The sequence below is a fragment of the Acomys minous genome, assembly GCF_964271855.1.
Source record: "Acomys minous genome assembly, chromosome: 7".
Lineage (NCBI taxonomy): Eukaryota > Metazoa > Chordata > Mammalia > Rodentia > Muridae > Acomys > Acomys minous.
The window spans coordinates 112,602,629-112,624,188 of record NC_140488.1 but is presented as its reverse complement, the minus strand read 5'-3'; the positions used below and the strand labels follow the sequence as shown (position 1 = coordinate 112,624,188).

The following is a 21,560-nucleotide window of genomic DNA, read 5'->3' as shown; positions in this document are numbered from 1 at the left end:
GTTCGAGGCCAGCCTGGTCTATAAACGAGTCCAGGATAGCCAGGGCTATTACACAGAGAAACCATGTCTCAAAAAACAAAAGAAAAAAAAGAGTATGTGTATGAAGCAGATGGTGGCTAAGTCATAGCTCTCTGACCTACCATATAGTATAATAATGTTCACATCATTATTCTAAAGGTTAACATTTCAATACCAAAAACTATCCAGAAGTTAGGTCTTTGTTTGGGGTAGGCAGAGCAAATGAAGTATGAACCGAGAGCTCCAGAAATAACCAGGGAAGGTAGCACATGCCTATAATCTAGCACTCAAGAGGCAGAAACAACAGAACCCCTGCAAGTTTGAGGCCAGCCATTTCAAGACCATGCCTCCAAAAACAAACAAACCAACCAACCAAAAAGAGCATCAGAAGAAAATGTCAAAACCGGTTTCTTTCTGCTAGGTGCTCAGGAACAAGATCAGTGTACACCCCCAGAGAGCCAGGGGCCTTCAGAAGGCCACAGATTAGCAGAAGAAAAGCTGACAAGTATTGCAGTTGGTGCTGCTGCAGTTTTCTACTCTTAACATTTTGAAATGTTCTTTCAGTTCTCGTGTCTCATGTATGAATACAGTGGGTTTGGGTAATGTTTCATTTCATCCTAATCACATAGCAGTTGAACTTCCTGGTTACTAAATGTCTACTCAACTAGCTTAGGTTTAAAGCTTAGTTTTGATGGCAGCAACCATGTCTGATCTTAGACATTTGACCCCACATGTATATGTCCTGTGCAGTACCTGAGAGAACTGAAGACTAGGTATGCCAACTTCAGCTTGTGATGTAGCTGGAGAAAGCATCCTTTTTTTTTTAAGTTAGCTTTGGACCATGTATTCAGCAAAGAGTAGCATAAATTTGTCTTTATTCAAGGAAGGACGGAAGCAATACTGAAGAGAGGTAGTTAAAAGATGAGAGAACAAAAGCAGAGAGGAAAGACAGAGGGTGTGTGTGTGTGTGTGTGTGTGTGTGTCCCAGCTATATTAGACTTTTGCTGATATGACAAATACCAGAAAGAACAATTTAAAAGGAGCAATGTGATTTGGGTCCACAGTTCAGAGATGTCAGTCCATGTGTGACCTGTTTGCTCCATTTGCTGTGGGCCTGTGGTCACACAGAATACCGTAATGGCAAGAGCTTATAGCAGAACAAAGATGCTTACCTCATAGCAGCCACGACAGAGAAGCCAGGATAGGATATAGTGCCCAAAGGTGTTCCCTCGTGATGAACTACTTCCTCCAACTAAATCCTACCTCCAAATATTGCCATCCTCCCAGTAATGCCACCCAATTATGAATCCATGAATAGATTAATCCATCGGTTAAGTCATAGCCCTCTTGATCCAGTTACTACTGTTCAGTGATTGGATCCACCAACTAGGAACCAAATCGTCCAACACATGAGCCTTTAAGGAGGACATTTTGTTTCTAAACCATTGCACTAATTTCCCGAGTTAGTCTAGCAAAATACTTGCTACAGTATGTTCTCCATATTGGTCTATACTCGAGTATACACTAACTTGGGAGGTGACAAATCCTTTTTTTTTTTTTTTGAGTGTTTGAATGCCACATAACTCCTTGCCACAACTACTCATCTCTGCCACTCTAGAATGAAAATAGCCCTAGACAAACTACCAACAAACTATACATGACTATGCTTCAATACAACTTTAAGGCAGGGACTTGAAAGCTGCCTCAGCAGTTAAGAGTGCTTGCTGCTCTAGTGGAGGAGGACCCAGGTTTGGTTCCCAGCACCCACATGTCAGCCCACAGTACTCTATAACTCCAGTTCCAGGGGATCTAATGCCCTCATCTTGCCTCTGCAGACACTAGGCACACACGTGGACACAGGTGTTCACTTAGGCAAGCCTCCTAGCCATAAAAATCAATCTTAAAAACAAAACTTGAAGGCAGAGCAGCCACAATGGTGCACACCTGTTAAGGCAGCACTTGGGCAGCTGAGACAGAAGGACCTGCTACAGATTCCCGAGTCCAGCCAGAGCAGCATACCAAGTACCAGGCTAGCCAGGGTTACAAAGTCAAACCTTGTCTCAAAAAAAATGAAAAACAAAAACAAACCGCTTCTCAGAGACTATTTGGTTTATAGACCAGTTCACAGCTTCCTTGCCTCGCCTTTTGTTTTAGTTTTTCTATGATAATCATAGCCACACCTCTTCAAGCCTGTTGTGTTTTCAATATGGTGTGCCTTGTGCTCTAGTCTAACATTCTCATTTGTGAAATGGCATAGAATAACACTGTTTCAGTATCTGAACTGTCCAGTAGAATAATCCTTTTTGGCTCTTCAGCCGTCCAAATGTGGCTAGTGAGACTTAAGAAACAACTGTTTCACTATCATTCATTTAAATGTAAATAACCACACATCATTATCCATTCTTTTATTCTTTCTCCCTTCTATATGGGACCTAAGTAAGTGAAAGAATAGTGAGTTATGTTAATCCTGGGTCACCCTACTAGTGACATTTCTATTGTTGTGATCAAATACTATGACCATGGTAACTTACAGAAAAAGGGAGTTTGTTTTGGCTTACAGTTCCAGGGCGATAGGAGCAAGAAGCTGGGAGCTCACATTTCTAACCTCAAACACAAAGCAAGAGAGAACAAGCTGGAAGTGGGGTTACAAACTTTCCAAACCTGTCCTGAGTGAAGGACTTTCTCTAGCCAGGCTCACCCTCCCCCAAATAGTTCTATCAACAGAGGACCAAGTACTAAACACCTGACTCATAGTGGGGTCATTTTTATTAAAAACACCACAGTCACTTCATGTCTTTCCTTCTGCGGTGGCATAAAATATATCTCACAACACTGAAATATTCACCAAACAACCACAAGAAAAAAATAACTGATACACTGCTGTATACAAATGAATGTGGTTCTTAAATTGCTTCTGCAACATTACTGGAGATGGGAACAGAGAATATGAGATACCCTTAAAGAAACACCAGCTTTTTTTTTTTCTTTTAAGACAAGGTCTCTTATATCCCAGGCTAGCCTTATATTTGTAACCCTCTGTTGCCACACCCCAAGTGATGGCATTATAGCTATGGGCTGACATTAAGCTGTGGCTTTATTCTGCTTTTAAGAAACAACTGAGGGTCTCAGTTTACAGATCTCAGTGGTAGAGTGCTTGCCTAGCATACACAAAGGCCTAGATCCCAGAACACACACACACACACACACACACACACACACACACACACACACACACACACACACAGAATGACTGGGTTGAGGAGGTCCATTGATAGTATAACTCATCAATCCAGCCATCTAAACTTTTCATGAATGGAACTTTGCAGATACAACCAGACCTCCAAAGAAAGATGAAGAAAATGGCAAGAATTATTACTTTGTATCTCATGACCAAATGATGCAAGACATCTCAAATAATGAATACTTGGAGTACGGCAGCCATGAGGATGCAATGTATGGAACAAAACTGGAGACCATTCGGAAAATCCACGAGCAGGGGCTCATTGCAATACTGGACGTGGAGCCTCAGGTAATGTCCAAGCCTCCCTGAACCCACTCTCATCTTGCCTGCATGCTGTTAAGCTCAGATTCTGAAATCCAAAATTCCATCAGAAAGTTTTGGGTCACAGAAAGAATTCTCTAAGCCACAGAAAAGTTTCAATACTCAGGACTGCCTGGGTCAACAGTCTAGGGTGCAAACTGGCCTGCCACTGAACTCAGCATACACAGCACGCATTTAAGAAGCAAAGTGTTCTCTTCCGTGGCTTCTACTCAGAAGCTCTGGGCCTGGGCCTGCCAGGAAACCTCCCTGACCTCAGGATGGGACACTTTTGCAGTTGTTATCACAGCGGCCCACCTCTGTCCTCCAGGCACAGCCCATGCTGGGCCAATAGAGCAGCTGCTAACATCTCACATTGATCACTTGTGAGAAACTGATCCTGAGGTCTGGATGTGAAATAGCCAGAGCTTAATGAAAGCAAGTGTGATGAGCCCAGAGTTAGCTGCAACGGGGATTAAGAGCCCATGTGGCTCTCACAGTCTCTGCAATTTCCTTTCCTAAAGAGAGAAATGAAAAACTTGGAGAGGACTCAAAAAGGAACTAGATAGAAAGACGGTTGATTTAATCAGTTGTAACCAAGTCTTATGTAGGAAGCAATAGCAATGATGGAACTTGAGAAAGAGAAATCTGGAGACGTCACATCGGGATGGCATCATCGTGGCTCAGTGGTTGGGGGCAGGGCACATGCTTAGCATGAACAAGCAAAACAGAAATGCTGACAGGCTAATTTTTCATGCCTGAGCCTAAGCCAAGTAGAAGTGAGGCTTAAAGCACAAGGAAGAGGACTTGGGAGTGACAGGCATCAGCGCTTACGGGACAGGCTGACGGGGACTCTTAGTGACTCATACCTGCCATTTCTAAGATGGATCTATACCCCCATACCTTTTATCACTTGGATTAGAATGAGTGTACCTCCTGCTGAGATGTGGCGAATTGCCCCTGGTTGAGGAGGCTCTGTTTTCAGCAGGAGGAGGCTGTACCTGTCCCAGGCAGGGAAAGTCCCTGTTGAGAGGCCACTGCATGAGACTTGGTCTCATAGCCATCCCTAATTGCTAGAACAGTCTGTGTGATCTGGGCCCTGATGTCTCAGTTTCTGGGATCCGTGGCCAACAGGTTCATCCATTTCCATTATAGCACCAAGTGGGGTTCTTGTACTTCCAAGCTGTGGGAACCACAATAGGATCTGGTTAGGGGCTAGGGAGGAGTACACCAGTAAAGTAAGCACTGTAGTTTACTTAACGGTTAACTTGGACCTATATAGAACGAAATATGATGATGTGTAACACAGATTGATCTTTGTTTAACTACTAATCCCTCCTTACTAGGGATTGGAAAAATCTTCTGGCCAGGGGTGGCTAGAGGCAAAGTCTCAATCCTGGTCCTGGTCTTCGACATCCTCTCCTTGGGTTCCACACTGGTCTTCACCTGAACGTCGTTTTCTGCTGGTAGTAATGTCTCTAGCAGTATGCTGGCTGCAGGGCTCCTCAGATCCCTCTGCATTACCTCAGGCCACTTCCAAGGGCTTTCTGCCTTCCCTGCTGCTGCTGCCGCTGCCACTGCCACCGCCGCCGCCACCACCACCACCACCACCACCACCACCACCACCACCGCTGCTGCCGCTGCTGCTCCACTCATAGCACCCAGCTCTCCCTGTCCCCTTGCCCTTGCACAGCCATGCACTGCTCTGCACTGCTGAGCGGGAGACCCATCTCTCAGCCTCATCAGGACGTCCACAGCAGATCCTTTCTCCATATTGCACTTGGCCCGGCAACTCCTCCTGCCGGCCACACTGGCCCCTGCTGCCCTGACTGCTGGATGAGTTCACCTGCACTCCTCTCCTGCTTCCTGTTTCCCCTCCTCTCACAACTGTAATCTCTCAACTCCACTGGCCCCTGTGGGCGGGCCCTAGGCACCCTGGCCTCTACCCTAGCCATATGGCCCCTGTATGGACTGGTTGACCACTCTGGTCCCAGGCTCTCCTACCCAGTATTGACTCCTAGCTGGATGCTATGTATGGCTTACAACCTGGGATACCTATGGAGTCCATACTAACAGGGTACCCCATGGGCCTCCCTGCCTTCAGCCCACTCTCTGCAGGGCCGGGAAGCACCTTCACCCTGCTTTCAGGGTGTCTGTGGCCATGAGTGACTTATTTCAGGCAGGCCCTTGTCCTTAGAACATGTTCCTTCATGCCCCTTTCCCAACCCTAGCTGGTTAGATCGAGGCCTCTACTGTATTTCAGTCTGATTCAACACCCTTGTTGAACATTAGCATTAGCATGCCAGGCTATGTGCCAAAAGCTAAAAATGAAATTAAGAAGGCAAGCTGGTGAGGATGAAATTCCTTCCTGCATTTGCCTCAGAAGCTTTCCAAAGGAGGAAAAGTGCCTTGTGGCTTTTCTTGTTTGAATCTGCTCAACGTCTACTACAGCTGGAGCCACGTCTCCTATAGGTGGCCCATTGTATAACCACCTACGCCTGGTGCTCAGCTCACTTGGGCCATGTCTAATGCTTTCTGCCATCTTAATTTATTTCAGACAATTGAGGCTAAATTTAAGTACCAGTACTAAATGATAAGGTGCGCTGATCCACCTTCAAACCTAGAGGACCATGGCAGCGATACTAAGCTAGAAAAAAAAAAAAACTAGTAACCTGGTTGCTTTCAAACTAGCAAAAGACTGGATTTCTATACTGCCAGTCCTAGTAACCTTAAGGAACTCTTATCACTATCTTCTGCCATAATTGAAAAAAAAAAAACAGGCTTCATGTAATTATAATCAACCAATGTTTTCCAGCCCGTAGAAAGTGAGGTTTGAACTGTGTTGGGCTTTTTACTTTTTTATGATAAATCCCAACCTTTTGTGCCATCATCGGTGAGGTAACCTAGGGCACCCTCTAGGTCTCCTACCTTGTGCATAATAATCAAGTTTAAATCTTAGGGTTTTTTTTTTCTTTTAGCATGTAGGAAAGCCTGTAAGTTAATGAAACCTGAAACAATACTATAAAGCTCATTTCTCATGGAAATAAAACTATAACTCAAGAAACTAATCTCTATCAATAAAACAGAAACAGTAGGATAATAACTGTAGTAGGTCATGGGGGCTAAATATCATGGTTTTTCACGTGAACTGTATTCTGATTTACCAATCAGAAGCATTAGAAAGTTAATACTAGCTGCTGGGCATGGCTGTGCATGCCTGTTAATCCCAACGCTCAGGAAGATGAGGCTGAGGCAGAAGGATGATAAATTCAAGGCCAGATTTGAGGTCAAACCCAGTAAATAGCAGATTATTTGTAGCTTTGCCTTTCCCCAAAGGGAGAAAACCTGTCATCCAGAGATGAATCCCAAACTTAGTAGGAGGAAGCTAAACTTAAAACCAGAGTCAGGGGCTGAGGGCCTAGCTCAGTGGTTGGGGCAGTGCTTAGCATGCAGGAGGACCCTAGGTTCCATCCTCAGGGTCAAACCACAGACAGAGCCAGGGCCACTCTGTTCTCTGGTTAGCACAGTGAGGTAACTGTGCTCCTCCTGAAGCCCTTGCATTTCTGTATACTTTGTAACTTTGCAAACTACGGTAGCCTAATGAGTCAAATGAGCTCTTGTTCCTTGGCAATGAGAACTTGAGATTAATTCTTAGCCATACATAGATGAGCTGCAAAATGAATTATCTCCATAAATTGCTTCTTTCACAAATGAGTGATGCCTTTTAAATCTAGTGTGAATCTAGCGATTATTTAAATCCAGTATGTTTCCAGTGGTTTTTCTATAGTATGTTTTCTCTCTGTCTGTCTGTCTCTCCCTCCCTCCCTCCACCTCCCCTCCTTACTTCTTTTCCTCCTTTCCACAACTCCCTCCTCCTCTTTCCTTTTGCCTTTCCTTTCTTCCTCTCCTCACATACAGAAAGAGAGATTTACCTGTGACTATTTACAAATTTGTATGTCACCTTAAATCAGAGGTTTCGAGTTCATCTTTAACTCCCATGTTAACCACCTACAGGACGGGGCATCCTTATGAGCACTTCCATTTCCTGTCCCTGAAGCAACTTGGAACCTTAGCCAAGCAGAGCCTGGATCTAAAATGGCAGCTGCTTGAAACCCAGAACTAGAGTAGGGTACGAGGAGAGGGATGGTTGGAAATGAAGAGATGTGCGCTAATGCTGAAACCAAGGCCTAACTAGACAAGAACATCGCAATTGGGATTTGAGGCACATTGGAATTTTGGAAGATACAATAATATAAGATAGAAAGACATGAAAAAGACAGAGGAGCAAATATGCTAACCCGGGAACTACCGTACTTATTGTGATAAGCATTACATTTGATCCTAAACTTTCTGTCACGGGGGTAGGGGCCTAGAGGTAAGTTTTAGGCAATGTGATGAACATGAGCTCCCTTGGGGCTTTCACGGAGTTACCCCTCCATTTGGGCTGTAGACTCAGAGATGCAGACACTGTATATATGGCTAATGCACTGGGAGTTAAACTGCTGCTTTCCAAGGAACGGGTTTGTGCAGTAGCATGATGGCAGGCTAGAAATTGAAAGCACTCACAGGATTGGGTGAGCAGCAGGGTGGGTGACTAAGAAGCAAACCATCTTCTACCTGAGTATCATCATCATTGTCTTCTAAGTTCTATTCAGGGTGCAGGCTATGGGCCATTCCAGCTGGCACTCAGAGGTACCTCAGGGAGAAAAACAAGTAGGATGTTGCTATATCTTAGTTGAAAGAGAAGGGAGGGGCGGGGGGGGGGATGAGGGGGGGGAAATCCAAAGGAAATGATGAGAAAGCCTTATATCCTGCCTGATGTTGTATTCTTTTTGCTGCCAGGGCATGGAAAGGGAAAAAAAACAACTACTCAAGATAATAGTGACAAAGTGGACATTTCTAAGTGAGGACCCTATTAGCTTACATGAGTCGTGTGTTCAGTCACAACAGATGAACAAAGAATTGGGCAGCTGCCTCCATCAGAAGTGAACGTGGGCAAGCTTAGAAAGCATTCTTAGTAGGAGACTCTGAGCCTGTGGCTTGACCAATAAAGAGCTTTGGGCAGATAGGACAGTGAACCAGGTTCCCCTCACCATCCAAAGGCATGTGACCAAAGTCTAGAACTAAAATCCTAGTGCAGGCCAGGCTTATACTCATAAACAAGAGCCTTTAATGTTAGATTGGATCTTAGAAATATGTGTGCTTAGAGATGCCAAGAGAGCAGCAGCTCTCTCGTGAGACCGGCCTCAAAGGCCAGGATAAGTGTTGTACATATTAGATTTGCTGTTTTTACATTTTTACTGACTCATAAAGGCAGTTATGGTGCACCATATCGAGTATAAGAGAAACAACTGAACAAGACACAGCCTTTGCCCTCAAACCACCACCACCACCACCACCACCACCACCACCACCACCACCACCACCCGTGACTGTGTTCCCAGCTTGTTTGATGGGTACTTCAGGAGCACACAGCAGGGCCTCAGAGTCCAATGATGAACTTTCCAGGGAGACTGCCAGGTGTGCTATCAGCAGCCCAAGAGGATCAGGAGCTCAAGGGCCAATGCGGTCGATAGAATGCATGCCTAGCGTGCATGAAGCCCCAGATTCAACCCCCTACCGCTGCATAAACTGGGCATGTCTGTAATCCCAACGCTCAGGACGTGGAGGCAGGAGGATCGGAAGTATGAAGCCATTCTTGTCTATATGAGATCATGTTCAAGAAAAGAACTTTCTAGAAACTAGATTCTGAAAAACAGAAAGGACAATGGGAAAGAAGGGAGGAGGGGAACTCCAGGGAGAGGAAGCACCAAGCAAAAAGACCAAGAAGCTGGAAAGAGTTTGGCTTTTTCTGGGACTAAAGGTTGTTCAGTAAGGCCAATCTACCCAGGGGATGAAACAGAGCTAGGTAGAAGTTAAGCATGGGACCCGGCCTTTATGCTCAGGAACAGGTGCTTTCCCTGCAATGCAGAGGTGGGACTGTTGACAGGTTAAGAGAGGAAGGTGGAACTTGCATTTCAAAAAGATCAGCTAGCAATAGGTTGGGATATGGATTTAAAAGTCCCAAAACTAGAGGCAGGCAATCAGTCTAAGGGCTAACACCATAAACCAGGCTAAGAGTGGAGTGCAAGAGACAGGGGAAAGAAAACAAAATCAAAGATCATTTACAAATTAAAACGTATAGTTAACAAAATAGGCATGTCTGGTTCTTGTGTAAAGAGCAGCAAGCAGCCTCACATAGGATGCACAGCTGTAAGAGCCATACAGAAGGGTTGCCAGTTTGAGGCCAGCTCGTATATACCTGTCCCAGGGAAAGAGAACTAAAATTAAGAAGAGAATAGCAAGGTATTTACCTCCTGATGCCTATGAATCACTCTCACGTCAGTCATGTGTGGGTTACGTACCTGGATGTGGTCAGCTTTGCCCTGGGATGGTTATTTATGGCCTCTGAGAATATCATGGCTTCCCCGGGGAGGAACAGAAACAGTGAGCCTTCACAGAGTTGGTTCCTACGGCATCTTATCACAGCCTAGCCTCATGCTTAAGCAAACTAGTCATTTGCACAGATTCACCACATTTTGGAAATGTACTAGAAGATACCTCAGAGGACTTTCCACTTGAATGCCATGTCCCTACATGCATCAAGGCATTAACGACAGCCACACAATGTCTTTAGTTGGCAGGGCTTGATGATCGCAGCCCTGGGCAAGGGTCTCCCTTTTTCCCATGAGTCCCACAGGGGGCCTATTGTCAGAAGGCCTGTGTAAATGTGAACACAACCCACCCAATGACGGTGCCCAGCACTTGTTCTCTTTGGTTAGCAATCTGCAGTTTGCTTTGTGACAAAGCAGCCTGCAGATCCAAGTCTCTCCCCACCATGCCTTTCCTTCCAGCAACTAAAATTCAGGCTCCATCAAATCACCACGTTGAAATGAACATTAACCAGCAATAAGTTGTGAGATTCATAACAACCAGGTCCAATTGTCATCTCTTACTTTCCGAGCTGTTGTTCACCCTTTAGGAGGGAAACAATAGACATTACTTATAAAGTTGGTACACTTGATGATACCTTGCCAAACACTGAAGCCAAGGCCTTGACTTTTTTCAGCTGTATCGCACGCATGTCATCTCAGTTATTTCTGCTTCTAAGCGTCTTCCTTTCCCACACAGGCACTGAAGGTCCTGAGAACTGCCGAGTTTGCTCCCTTTGTTGTCTTCATTGCGGCGCCAACTATCACTCCAGGGTTAAATGAGGTAAGAGTGAACTCGCCCTTCTCCGGCTCGACCCACTCTGGGGTAAGCAGTGTGTATGCTTTGCACTGAAGACGCCCGAGCAAAACTCAGCTTTGTCCTTTTGCTGAGCACTCTGATTCCCAGAGGACAAGGGTCTTTGTTCAGCATTGGGAATCAGACTGGACGGGCAGGGTGTTTGTTCAAGATCAAAACGTTAGATGACGTATAGCCTCATCCGTAGCACAGCAGGAAGCCTGCTCCAGGAGATGCAACGTGGACTAGAGCAGTCAGCGGGACAGCCCGCAGCCATACTCAATACATCTATATCTCAAGTACAAGGGGAGGCCCCCCTCAATTCCCAAAGACTGAGGTGTTCTAAGCAGAGTCTGCCCTCCTGGGCTGCTAGTCTACTGCCTCCGTGGTAGGATTGTGTTAAGGCAGTGACAGCCCCTGGAGCCAAGACGGATGGTAAGGAATCTGTGACATTGATGGAGCTGTCAAGTTCCCTCTGCTCATGAGAACCCCTGGAGATTAGCAAAGCTAGAAGTGAGCTGCCCGGGCCAGGTAGCCTCATTTCTCACTTGCATAGCGTGCACATGGCCCTAGGTGCCACCCCCAGCACCACAAAAGGAATAGAGTCTGGGTGTTTGCAAGCCAACTCACATTAACAGTTTCCAGAGCTGGCCCCAGGTCTCAGCAAGCTACAGAGGCTTCTCATCCTGGGAAGGTAGGTGTGGCAGCATGTACTGACAATGGTAAATAATCACATCTGCTTCCTGTGGCCCTGAGCTAGGAAGACACTCCTGTGCGAACTTAGGGTGAAGAACATGATTTTGCCGGTTCTAGAACCCATCAACAGACTCTCGACTGGGCCCTGTGATCCATTCGTACAGTAGAGTTAGATCGAGACTTGGAAGTTGCGTGTGCTTTTAATATTTAGGTTGACCTTTATTGCTCATATTTTGGGGCTCTGTTCTTTGTCATTTCATTGGCAAAAGACATATTCTTTTGTAAAATTCTACTTTTCCCATGTGTGTTTGAAACTCCTCGTTGTGGTTGACGTTTTTCCTTGGTTACTATGTATTTTTCTTGAATTATCATCTTTGCTTTGTTTTTGTTTTTGTTTTGCCTGTTGTCCTGCCCTTTTACTAATTTTCCATAGCTGCCAAAGTGGTGCAGAAAATTGCCTGTAAGTACCAGCTAGGAGCTGATGAAATACGGCCCGCGTCCTTTGATAGGTATAGAATGTAGACGTTTTGTTCCCATAAACCCTTGCTTTTGCTGCTGGAATAAAGGCCTTTTGTTTTCGCTGAGCTAAGCTTGCTTCCATGTGAGGGGACGAGCTGCTGCAAAAGAAGCTGGCAGAGCCGCCTCACCTTAGAGGACGGGGCCACAAGGAGCTTTGTTCTTCTGGACCGAGAACTCTGTCTAGCTCTGAATTCCCTTGGGCTTTTGCACCAGCCCAGTCTTCTGAACAAACCAGACCTTGCCAGCAGTGTCCCAGGCCCAGGACTGCAGAGCTCAGACAGCCCCACCCCCACCCCTGCTCCCACCCCACCCCCACCCCCTACCCTCCCACCTACATCCCTGGCACACAGACTGACTTCTCAGAACTATGCCTCCAGGCACTGGTAGGAAGCGCTCCTGACTCTGAGGGGGGACCCACATGTTTGCTGAAAGTTGGGGCTGTTTCTTGTAATACTGAGCCACAGTGAAAATGATATGCTTCTCAGGTACAGGCAGCATGTGTGTGTTTAGAACCTCAGAAGGTGACTAGTGACTGAGATCTTGGAGCCGCTGGGATAGGTAACACTGCTATTCAAAGCATGCTGTGTCCTGCTTTGAACTTCCTGTAGAGGGTGATGAAACCACTTGACTTTGATTGGCCAGAGTACCCCGATAAAGAACATTGAGTTCCTGGCTGCCCTAGGCTCTGTCTGTCACTGCACAGGGCTGGAATAGAAGGTCCTCCCTGCTCATGCCCTTGCCAGAGAGCTGTACCCTCAGAGAGGAGGAAGGGGGTCCTTAGCAAGGACTGGGCACCCAGCACTCCTTGGTCCCTGAGTATTGCAGTTATGATATTCTCCAGAGATCAGACTCTAATACCCTGACCCCTGTTTGCTAGTACAATCCCCCAGTCTCTGACAGTAGACTTAATACTTACAAAAATCCTAAAGGGAGCAGTATCACTCAAACACTTGCTCTTTCACTAGCATTTACTAGGTACATACTGTGTGCATGCCGCTCTGCTTAGCTCTGGGACACAGCAATGGCAGAACACACAACACAAGTTATATGTGCTGACTGAGGAGGGGGTAATAATCAAATAAACAAAGTTATAGATGTGTACATATATGAATATGGACTAAGGCTAGCCCTAGGCTGCACAGAGGCCCTGTCTCATCCCAAGGGCAAGGGAAGTGTGTGTGTGTGTGTGTGTGTGTGTGTGTGTGTGTGTGCGCGCGCGCGCGCGCGCGCGCATGCGCACGTGCGTGCATGCGTGCGTCTGTCTGTCTGTCTGTCTGTCTGTCTGTCTGTCTGTGTGTATAAGTCTCCAACCAATAGTTTACAACTACCTAGTGTTTGGCAATTAGGACAGAAAGCTTGTAGTTCATTTTACTCACAAACTTCAAACTTGAATTTGGCCTTTGTGAATTCAGCCTAAGAAATTTGACCTCCTGAAAACAAAGAAACAGATCATCTTTCTGGTGACCCTTTAGAGTAGTCAAGGTGTGATGGCACATGCCTATAATCCTAACACTTGGGAAGCTAAGCCATGAGGATCCCAAGTTCCAGGCCAGCCTGGGCTACATAGTGAGAGAGAGTCTGGCTCAAAGCAATATTCATGGGACAAGGTGAGGACCCCAGATTCCCTTTTGTTGTTGGCTGGCCAGGGGAGAGTTCCAATGGTCTAAGGCCAGCTGTGTACGGAGGGGGGGGGGGTGTCATCCTGCAGTGAGCCTACTTAGAGTTCAAGGCTTTGGAGTTGTTTTGCTAAGAGGCATGAATATGTGCACGATGACATTTCCCTGACCATTTCCAGTGCAAACCAACTTAGGAGGGGCATTCTTCAGGTACCAGTTACTATTATATTTGGGAAATGGCCTTATTCCAGCCATCGCTTGTAGCATCCAGAAAGCTTTGTCTCTGGCATGGACTGCTGTCAAACGAGGGCTCTTATGTGCCATTGTATTCCTGGAACACACTAAACCTTTTAAGTAGATGAGGGCTAAATACAACCTAATTTGTCATCCAAAGACAAGGCTTATTAGCACAAATACATGAGACTCAAATGAGCTTTAGAGTACAGGAGGAGGAGACCAAGAAGAGGTCAACCCAGCCTCACTAGCACTCCCACCAATTAGGAAGTAACTTTGGTCTGCCCCAGCTTAGAGGAATGATCAAAGCAGCCACTAGAAATCCATGCCTTACCTGGTCTTCCCCTGAGGTGGCCCTGGGGATAGCCCCAGCTACCCCCCCCCCCCCCGTTGGGAGGCATGTGTTTGCTGGAGTGTTGCCTTTGTCTACTTTCTACAGAGACCCCTGTGGCATATCAGCCAGTCACAGTTGCCAGTGGGAGTTCTGCAACCCTGTCATTCACAGGACAGGGACCATCATCTCTTCTGTCACACAGTCATCTTGGCCTTGTACCCCAGCATTGTTTAGTTTTGACCTGTTCTAACCCTGAAACGGGCTGAAATGTAGAAAGAGAAAGACTTGAACTGACTCCTCTCTTGTGTTTACTTTTCCCTTCTCCCATACCTGCCTCTCCACCCTATGCAGGATGAATCTCTTCAGCGCCTGCAGAAGGAGTCCGACGTCTTGCAGAGAACATATGCACACTACTTCGATCTCACAATTATCAACAATGAAATTGATGAGACAATCAGACATCTGGAGGAAGCTGTCGAGCTTGTGTGCACAGCCCCACAGTGGGTCCCAGTCTCCTGGGTCTATTAGGCTTTTCCGTGGCTATCTGAGTATAAAACTGGGAGCCACCTCCTACGTGGAAAAGCCTCTTTGTTATCGGCCTTGTGTCAGCAGGTCGTGGTCCCTAGAGACTACCTAGTTGTAGTGTGACCTACATTTATAATTATTGTCATGTCCGAATAGATAAGAGGAGAAAATCAATTACACACTAATTTAAAGAGACAGTATCTTTTTTAATCAGTTCTCCTAAACTTTAATAAAATGTATCTTTAAATGTATGTATTATTCAATCCTTTGGAATGTTATATTTTTGGAAATCATAGCTTTTTATTTCCAAGGCCCCTAAAAACTGCACAAAATAGATGCTGCTTTCTATAATCTATTTTAATAATAATAAACAATGATTCTGTTACCTTGACTGGGGGTGGAACACTACATTCTCTTTAGAGTCTGATTTTATGGATTGGAATATCTTTCTTTCCTTTATTTATTTGAAATAATTAGTCTAGTGATTGCAAAACAGTCATAAAATTTTAAAGGCCTTTTTTCTCTCTCTTTTTTTTTTAAGTCCTTTATGTAACATCCAGATACTGTGATACTGTCTCTTTGAAGCACCCTGTAAACCTTTTAGAGATTTGAAGTTGGGTCTTGACTCTTAATGCATGTGGACAGTCGCGAGCGTTTATGCTGTCGGTGTGTCTGTGTTGGACAAAACAATCTGTAATTACAGCAAAGTACATTCCGTTCACGGGGCACACCCAGGGGAATAAGAATAAATTGCTATTATGACTAAGTTGTAAACCTATGCACATCCCTTGCATTTCGGGCAACTTTATAAAACAGAAAAAAAAAAGGAAACTGATTTTTATTAATAATAATCATGTAGTGAAATGTGTTTGTAATTTTGTCTCAATTTAATTTGTTGTAGGGTGGGAGGGGGTATGGCTGGTTTCGCCATTTCAGATCTGTGTTGTCTAAGAGTATTAACGTTTTAATTAAGCAAAGAAATGCGGAGTTTTAATCTGTATGTAATTGTTTTAAGCACCCATTTAAAGAGAATATACTGTGCAATGAAGAAACCAGTTTAGGCATTTGCTACAAACTGAATTACTCCAAAAGAATAATCTATAACAGCCCTGTAAATTCCTTTAAAATGATAACTAACAGGACAGTCTGACCATTTTTTTAAAATATACTTCATTGTATGTGTTCAATAATTAAATGCCTTTGGGTCCTTCATTTCATTATAGATTTGTTCAGATCTCCAAGCTGGTAATCTTTTCAGTTTTAAAATTTGTTAGATGCTCACTAACCCATCAAAGGCCCAGAAATGAGTATCAGTTGGCAGGGCAACAAAGCAGCCTGCCAGGGCACAGCTTGGACCACATCTGACTCGAAGGGCCACCTGTGGTCTCTCCTTCCTCTTGCTCTATCCCTTGGCACAGGGGAGTCACCTGTCCTTGTCACTTTAGAAACATTCACCATTTCATCCCCTGCCATGCTGTCAGATTCACTAGAGGAGCTTCAGGCTGGAGTTCTCAGACTCTTTGCCAGAGGTCACTAGAGTATTTCCCTTTCATGTGTAAGAGGACATGGCATGACTCTGGTCCTTGGAGACGCATCATCACTTTCATTTCTTGCGGGTTAGGTGGCCTCCATCACTTTGTGCCTTGGCAGAATGTGCAAAATGAGTTCCGGGCTGAACAGCTCCTCTTAGGCACTGAGCAGAGAAAGGCATTTTTACTTTCATAGTCCTCTCCTGTCCTCAGCATCCCACCCTCCCCAGCTATTATTACACGATACCATTTGGTTTCTGTTTGTAGACCATTCTTTGTCAGTGCCCAGATGGGTCACAACTTACCAAGATATTGTGGGAATAACTTGTGTTCGGTCCCACAATGGGGTGACTAAACAGCACACCAGAGACAGGCTCAACCATGGGGTCTTGCTAGGTAGAGAGAGGAAACTCCAGGAGTTGCTTGGGGCTGAATAGTGCTGACCTCGATCCGATGCCCTGGCCAGCCACCATTACTGCAGTTGTACGGACCATAAGCCACTCTATTTAGTGGCCCAGTACTTGCTCTACCTCTTCCAGTAAAGCACAAAGAAGACTACAAGCAACATGTGGGAAACAGAACCATCCCTCCCTCTGGTAGACTCCCTCATGCCCCTGCTCGCTCTTGAGAGCAGCTCTCCAGAGATGCTGGCAAGGCCTGGCTGTAGCCATCTACCACTTTCCTACGGGGAGAAATGAACATAGGAAAGTGAAGCCAGCTTAAATGCCTGTGAGCCCAGACTGAGAGAAATATTCTGGTACTTGGGGGCCAGGGTGGGGGGGCTTCTCTCCTCACTGGTCTTCTGGAGACTCAGAGAAGAGCACAGGCAGGCATCCTTCCTGCCCTTATGCAGGTGGTGGGAACCCTGCACCTAGAACACAGCAACCTCCCCAGCAGCTAATCCCTTCTTTTCAACTAATACACAGCTCAGAAGCGGACGTTCATAACCTAGAGGAGAAAACACTTTTGAAGTTACAGTATTATTAGTACAATCGCACCCCCACGCAATCAGAAGAAATTGCTAGCAGCTTCTTGACTGCCTCCATTTCATCAGCATACACACACACACACACACACACACACACACACACACACTTTTAAAGATTTAGCGCAAATGATCAGAAATGTCTACATCAGTAGTCAGTTGAAGAGTCGGAAAGCCAGATTGTGGGTTGTCTCTGCCACCCCAGCCCCGCTCCCCACAACAGGAGAGAGAGTGTTTGGATCTCGTAAGTTCTTTGTTAAAAACACGGAGTGGCCTGATTTTCTAATCATAAAGCAGTAATTACTTCTCACATGCAGCGTATTCCTATCCGAACACTGAAGAAGGAAAGTGAGGGTTTAATTCATCTGGAAGTTTCCCAGGGTGGAGATGACATTGTAACTTTTTGAGACGCACCCTGTCAGTCAGGTGAGATGGCTTAAAATATCTGTTCAGAGAGGCAAAGCAACCCGTTGACCTACTTCCTGCTATTTGCATTCATAAGGCAAAGTCTCAGCATATTGGTGGCAGAATAGGTAAAGCTGCAGAATTCTCTAGCATGTGAAGAGCAGAGCAAGAGGCAGGAAGCAGCCCCGGGAGCAGGCAGGCAGGCCAAGCCTTTCTTTGAAGCGGCTGTTATCTTTTCAAGCTTTTCATCTCAGAGTTCTGTTTTCCAATCGGGGATCTATCTCTTCATTAAGGTTGCCAGTCTATTCTTTGCAAAAGTTGAGTCTATTGAGCGACCCTCCAGGAAATGGAGGAGCTGCTACCCAGAATGGAAGCTGCCCCTTAAAAGGATGAGGCAGCCCAAGGCATTCTCTTGTCTCCAACTGATGGGATGTTCCTTTAGCATCTCAGGTCAGTTTCCCACACAGAGCAAATTAAACTTAGCTTGCCACTAACATTATTGAGAAACCAGCTTGAATTCTTAATACAAATGTCTCCTTCAGAAGACTAGAGGGCGCACTGATAAGCATTCCAAAATCAAGTCCCTTGCAGCTCTCATCCCTTCCTTGTTTCAGGTCAGCAACCCGGTGGGCAGCTAGCAGTGAGTGGCTCTTTGTCAGAGTTGAGTTTGTCAGACCTGCTTGGTCTGTTCTCTTCACAAGGGCTGTCTATGCCGAGGCACACTGAAGCCCCGACAGCATCTTTCTTGTTCTGCGCCTCTGCTGAATTCTTTTAGAAAGATGCCCTGCTTCTTACTATGGCTTTCAGAAGGGCTGCATGCTTTTCTCATCAGAGCTTTTGTTTGGGGAGGGGGTGTAATAGGCCTTTTCTGGCCCCTTTCGAAAGAGGGTCTTCCTCTCTATGTGGTACCACTGGCTACACGACCATCCTTCAGAGGCCTGATTGCCTGTGCCTGGGCACTGCGCATGTCCATTTGCCTTAAACTTGTTTGAAGTCTCAGATTGCTCAGCTTACAGAGTGAAGTTCAGCCATCACATCCATCCAGAAGTAGGGGGGGAAAGAGGAAGAGGGTCCCAGCCTTCCCATCTGCATTTCTTGTTGGTGCCCGCAGCCCGCAGCAGTAGCAGCAGCAGCAGCAGCAGCAGCAGCTATAGGGAAAGAACAGCGCCATCTCTGGGGCAGGCATCCCCAAGTCTTAGCTGTTAGAGGGATGGGAGAGAACATCCTGACTTCCCACTGTCATCTGACCCTCCATTAACTCGCTTGAATGAACCTGTGCAAATGGACCAAGCAAAAGAAAATGGAAGGAGAGTGTTTGCAGCCACGCAAGAGACCTCATTTCTGGCCCCAAGCACAACTCCAGCTCTGTGTGGGGACAAAAACTCACACTTTGCTACTAGTTAGAGTTCAATCCATTCTCTGTAGCATGAGACGTGAGTAAGGCCCAGGGATGAGTCTTTCTGGACCCAGGAGAGAATCCCAGCAGAGGGGCACGTGCTTGGGAGTAGAAATAGGCATTCCTCCACAGAGAGTGGCCTTGCCTTTATTTTTCATTTGGCAGAGACCAAGAATTGGGGGGTAGGGGTTGATTTCCAGTCTTTGATGTCGCCTGGGATGTCCTCTGCAGGCAGGTGGTGCTGAGACCACAGCATCGTGTTCCAGTGCAGTGTAGGTGCATGGCCGTTCAGATCAGTTCTGGGGTGGCTTTGCATAAAGCTTTGCCAACGCGTTCTTTCTTTCTGTATGTATTATTGCCTTTTTATAAAAGGTTTTGAAGTATTGTCTCAGTGATAAAAAAAGAGAGAGATGTTAATGGTTGTTGTATATTTCACCGTATCCGATTGTAAGTATTCGCAGGGTACAGCCAAGCCTTAGCTTGCAAGAGGAGCTGAAGGGGTTGGAAAGGTTCGGATTCTTTGTAAACGTCCTGCTTTTCTTTCTCTCTGTGTGTATCTATTTACATGCCTTAGCACACGCCCTCCCATCCCAATCCCTTTGCCCTGTCACCTGAACAACCGCAATGCTGGTAGCACTGCCAGCACAGTACCAGTCGACACCCTAATCAGTTATCTCGTGTGACAGGGGAAGAAGAGAAACTGCATAGTGTTCTTTGTAGACTATACATACCTGTAGGATGCTGTGTAATGGGAAACCATAGACTTGGGCTTTTGTCATTTCAAAGTTGGAGAAATGTATGAATAAAATGTATAAAACACGACAAAGGCAGTTGTCTCCTCAGATTGCAGGCCAAACAGCCTGGGAACAAACACCATGAATGGTAGAAGAGAAATAGCCAGATTTTACGCCCTTTGCATGGCTAGGCCTTACAGACCACCACCCCACCACCACCACCACTCCTATGCAAAGGTCTGTACCAGAGGGATGGCTTCCTCCCTTTCTGGGTAGAGCATGCCCCAGGCTCCCGATGGCCAGCCAGGAACCCTTCTCCTCCAGCCATGGCTATGACAGACTTCAATTTGCACTTGGATGCACATTTCAAGTAGCTTCTGATCTTTATTTTTTAAAAAAGTTGTGACATCTGCTGGAAAGAGAAGTCGAAATTGATGTTAATGATGTAGGTGCTGCAGTTCAGCACATGTGGTTGTCTGACCTTTGCACTGAAAACTGTAGGAGGGCACGCTCCAGGCTTATCATTTGCCTTGATATCGGTGCTGTTTTGTGGTTTGGTTTGGTTTGGTGTCTAGCTAGAGTATGGGACGTGGCTTCTGGGGTGCCCTGCTCACGTAAGTAGACACATTCCCTGCTCCAGGAGCCTTTCGCTTTACTCAAGAAAGTAACTGCAGAGACCCACATGTGCCTGGGATACATATACCCCAGAAAGGAGCCAAGCCCCAGTGTGTTTTACGTGCTCGCTTGAAGATTTGCAATAACGAAATGAATACAAGTGAAACTCACTGTAGGAAGAGTCTAGACATGACAGGAGTGGGGCAATGGCTGGCCAGGAAAGTGCCTGACAGCAAGCATGAGAACCCAGATTTGATGCCCAGCACCCATATAAAAAATCAGGCATCGTAACATAGCCTTGTAATCCCAGTGTTGGACAGGCAGAGACATGAATCCTGGGCCTCAGCTGGCCTCCCAATCTAGCTGAACTGGAGCACTTCAGACCTCAGTGAGAGACCTTATCTCAAAAGACAAAGCAAACAGCTACTGAGGAACATGAGGTTGACCTTTGATCTCCACACGTATGCGCATGTGCACATACATACACACACACACACACACACACACACACACACACACACACACACACTTCTGAGCTATTCCAAGCCAAGCAGCCACCATCTTGGTGGGGGGTAGGGGTGAGGGGGAGGGTGTTTGGCTCTTCCCTCTTGGAAAAGAATCACATTAGCTGGCCTTGTTGACTATTTACACCCACTCATGAGGAAGTGGAGAAGGCCCGAAGACCTCTCCTGAATATCAGCCACTCTACCGACTATTGTATGCAACGCTGCCTTAATTGCATATGGCCACAGGGAGGGGCTAAACTGACTCTATAGGCTGGGAAGACTAGTGAAGGGGGCTCCATCAATGCAGCTGTGGCCCCTCCTCACAGCCACTCACTGCCAGAGGAGCTGGCTCAATTTTGATGAGCTACTGGAGGGAAAGTGGCTTCTGACTGCGAAGGAGTAAACTGAGGCTGAGGACACAGAGACTGCACAAGGCAGGGTCACCACAAATTAACAATTTTCACTGAATTTCCCATAGAACATTCTTGAGTGCTAGGAGTGTCCACTTTTTCTTGTAGGGTGGTGCTTGCAAAGACATATGTGATGGACCGGGCAGTGGTGGTACACACCTTTCATCCTAGCACTCGGGAGGCCGAGGCAGGTGGATCGCTGTGAGTTCAAGGCCAGCATGGTCTACAAAGCAA

At 46.1% G+C, this 21,560-nt stretch overlaps 1 protein-coding gene across 11 annotated transcripts in view; it reads left to right on the top strand.

The window, feature by feature from the left end:
• CASK (calcium/calmodulin dependent serine protein kinase) overlaps positions 1-19,887 on the top strand; it is a 331,352-nt gene extending 311,465 nt beyond the window's left edge. For all 11 annotated transcript variants that reach the window (XM_084789615.1, XM_084789614.1, XM_084789620.1 and 8 more), the window contains 3 exons: positions 3,345-3,547; positions 10,727-10,810; positions 14,573-19,887. In XM_084789615.1, the coding sequence (XP_084645741.1) occupies positions 3,345-3,547; positions 10,727-10,810; positions 14,573-14,749 (464 nt within the window). In that variant the 3' untranslated portion in view covers positions 14,750-19,887. The remainder of the gene's footprint in view (positions 1-3,344; positions 3,548-10,726; positions 10,811-14,572) is intronic.
• Positions 19,888-21,560: the final 1,673 nt, after the last annotated feature.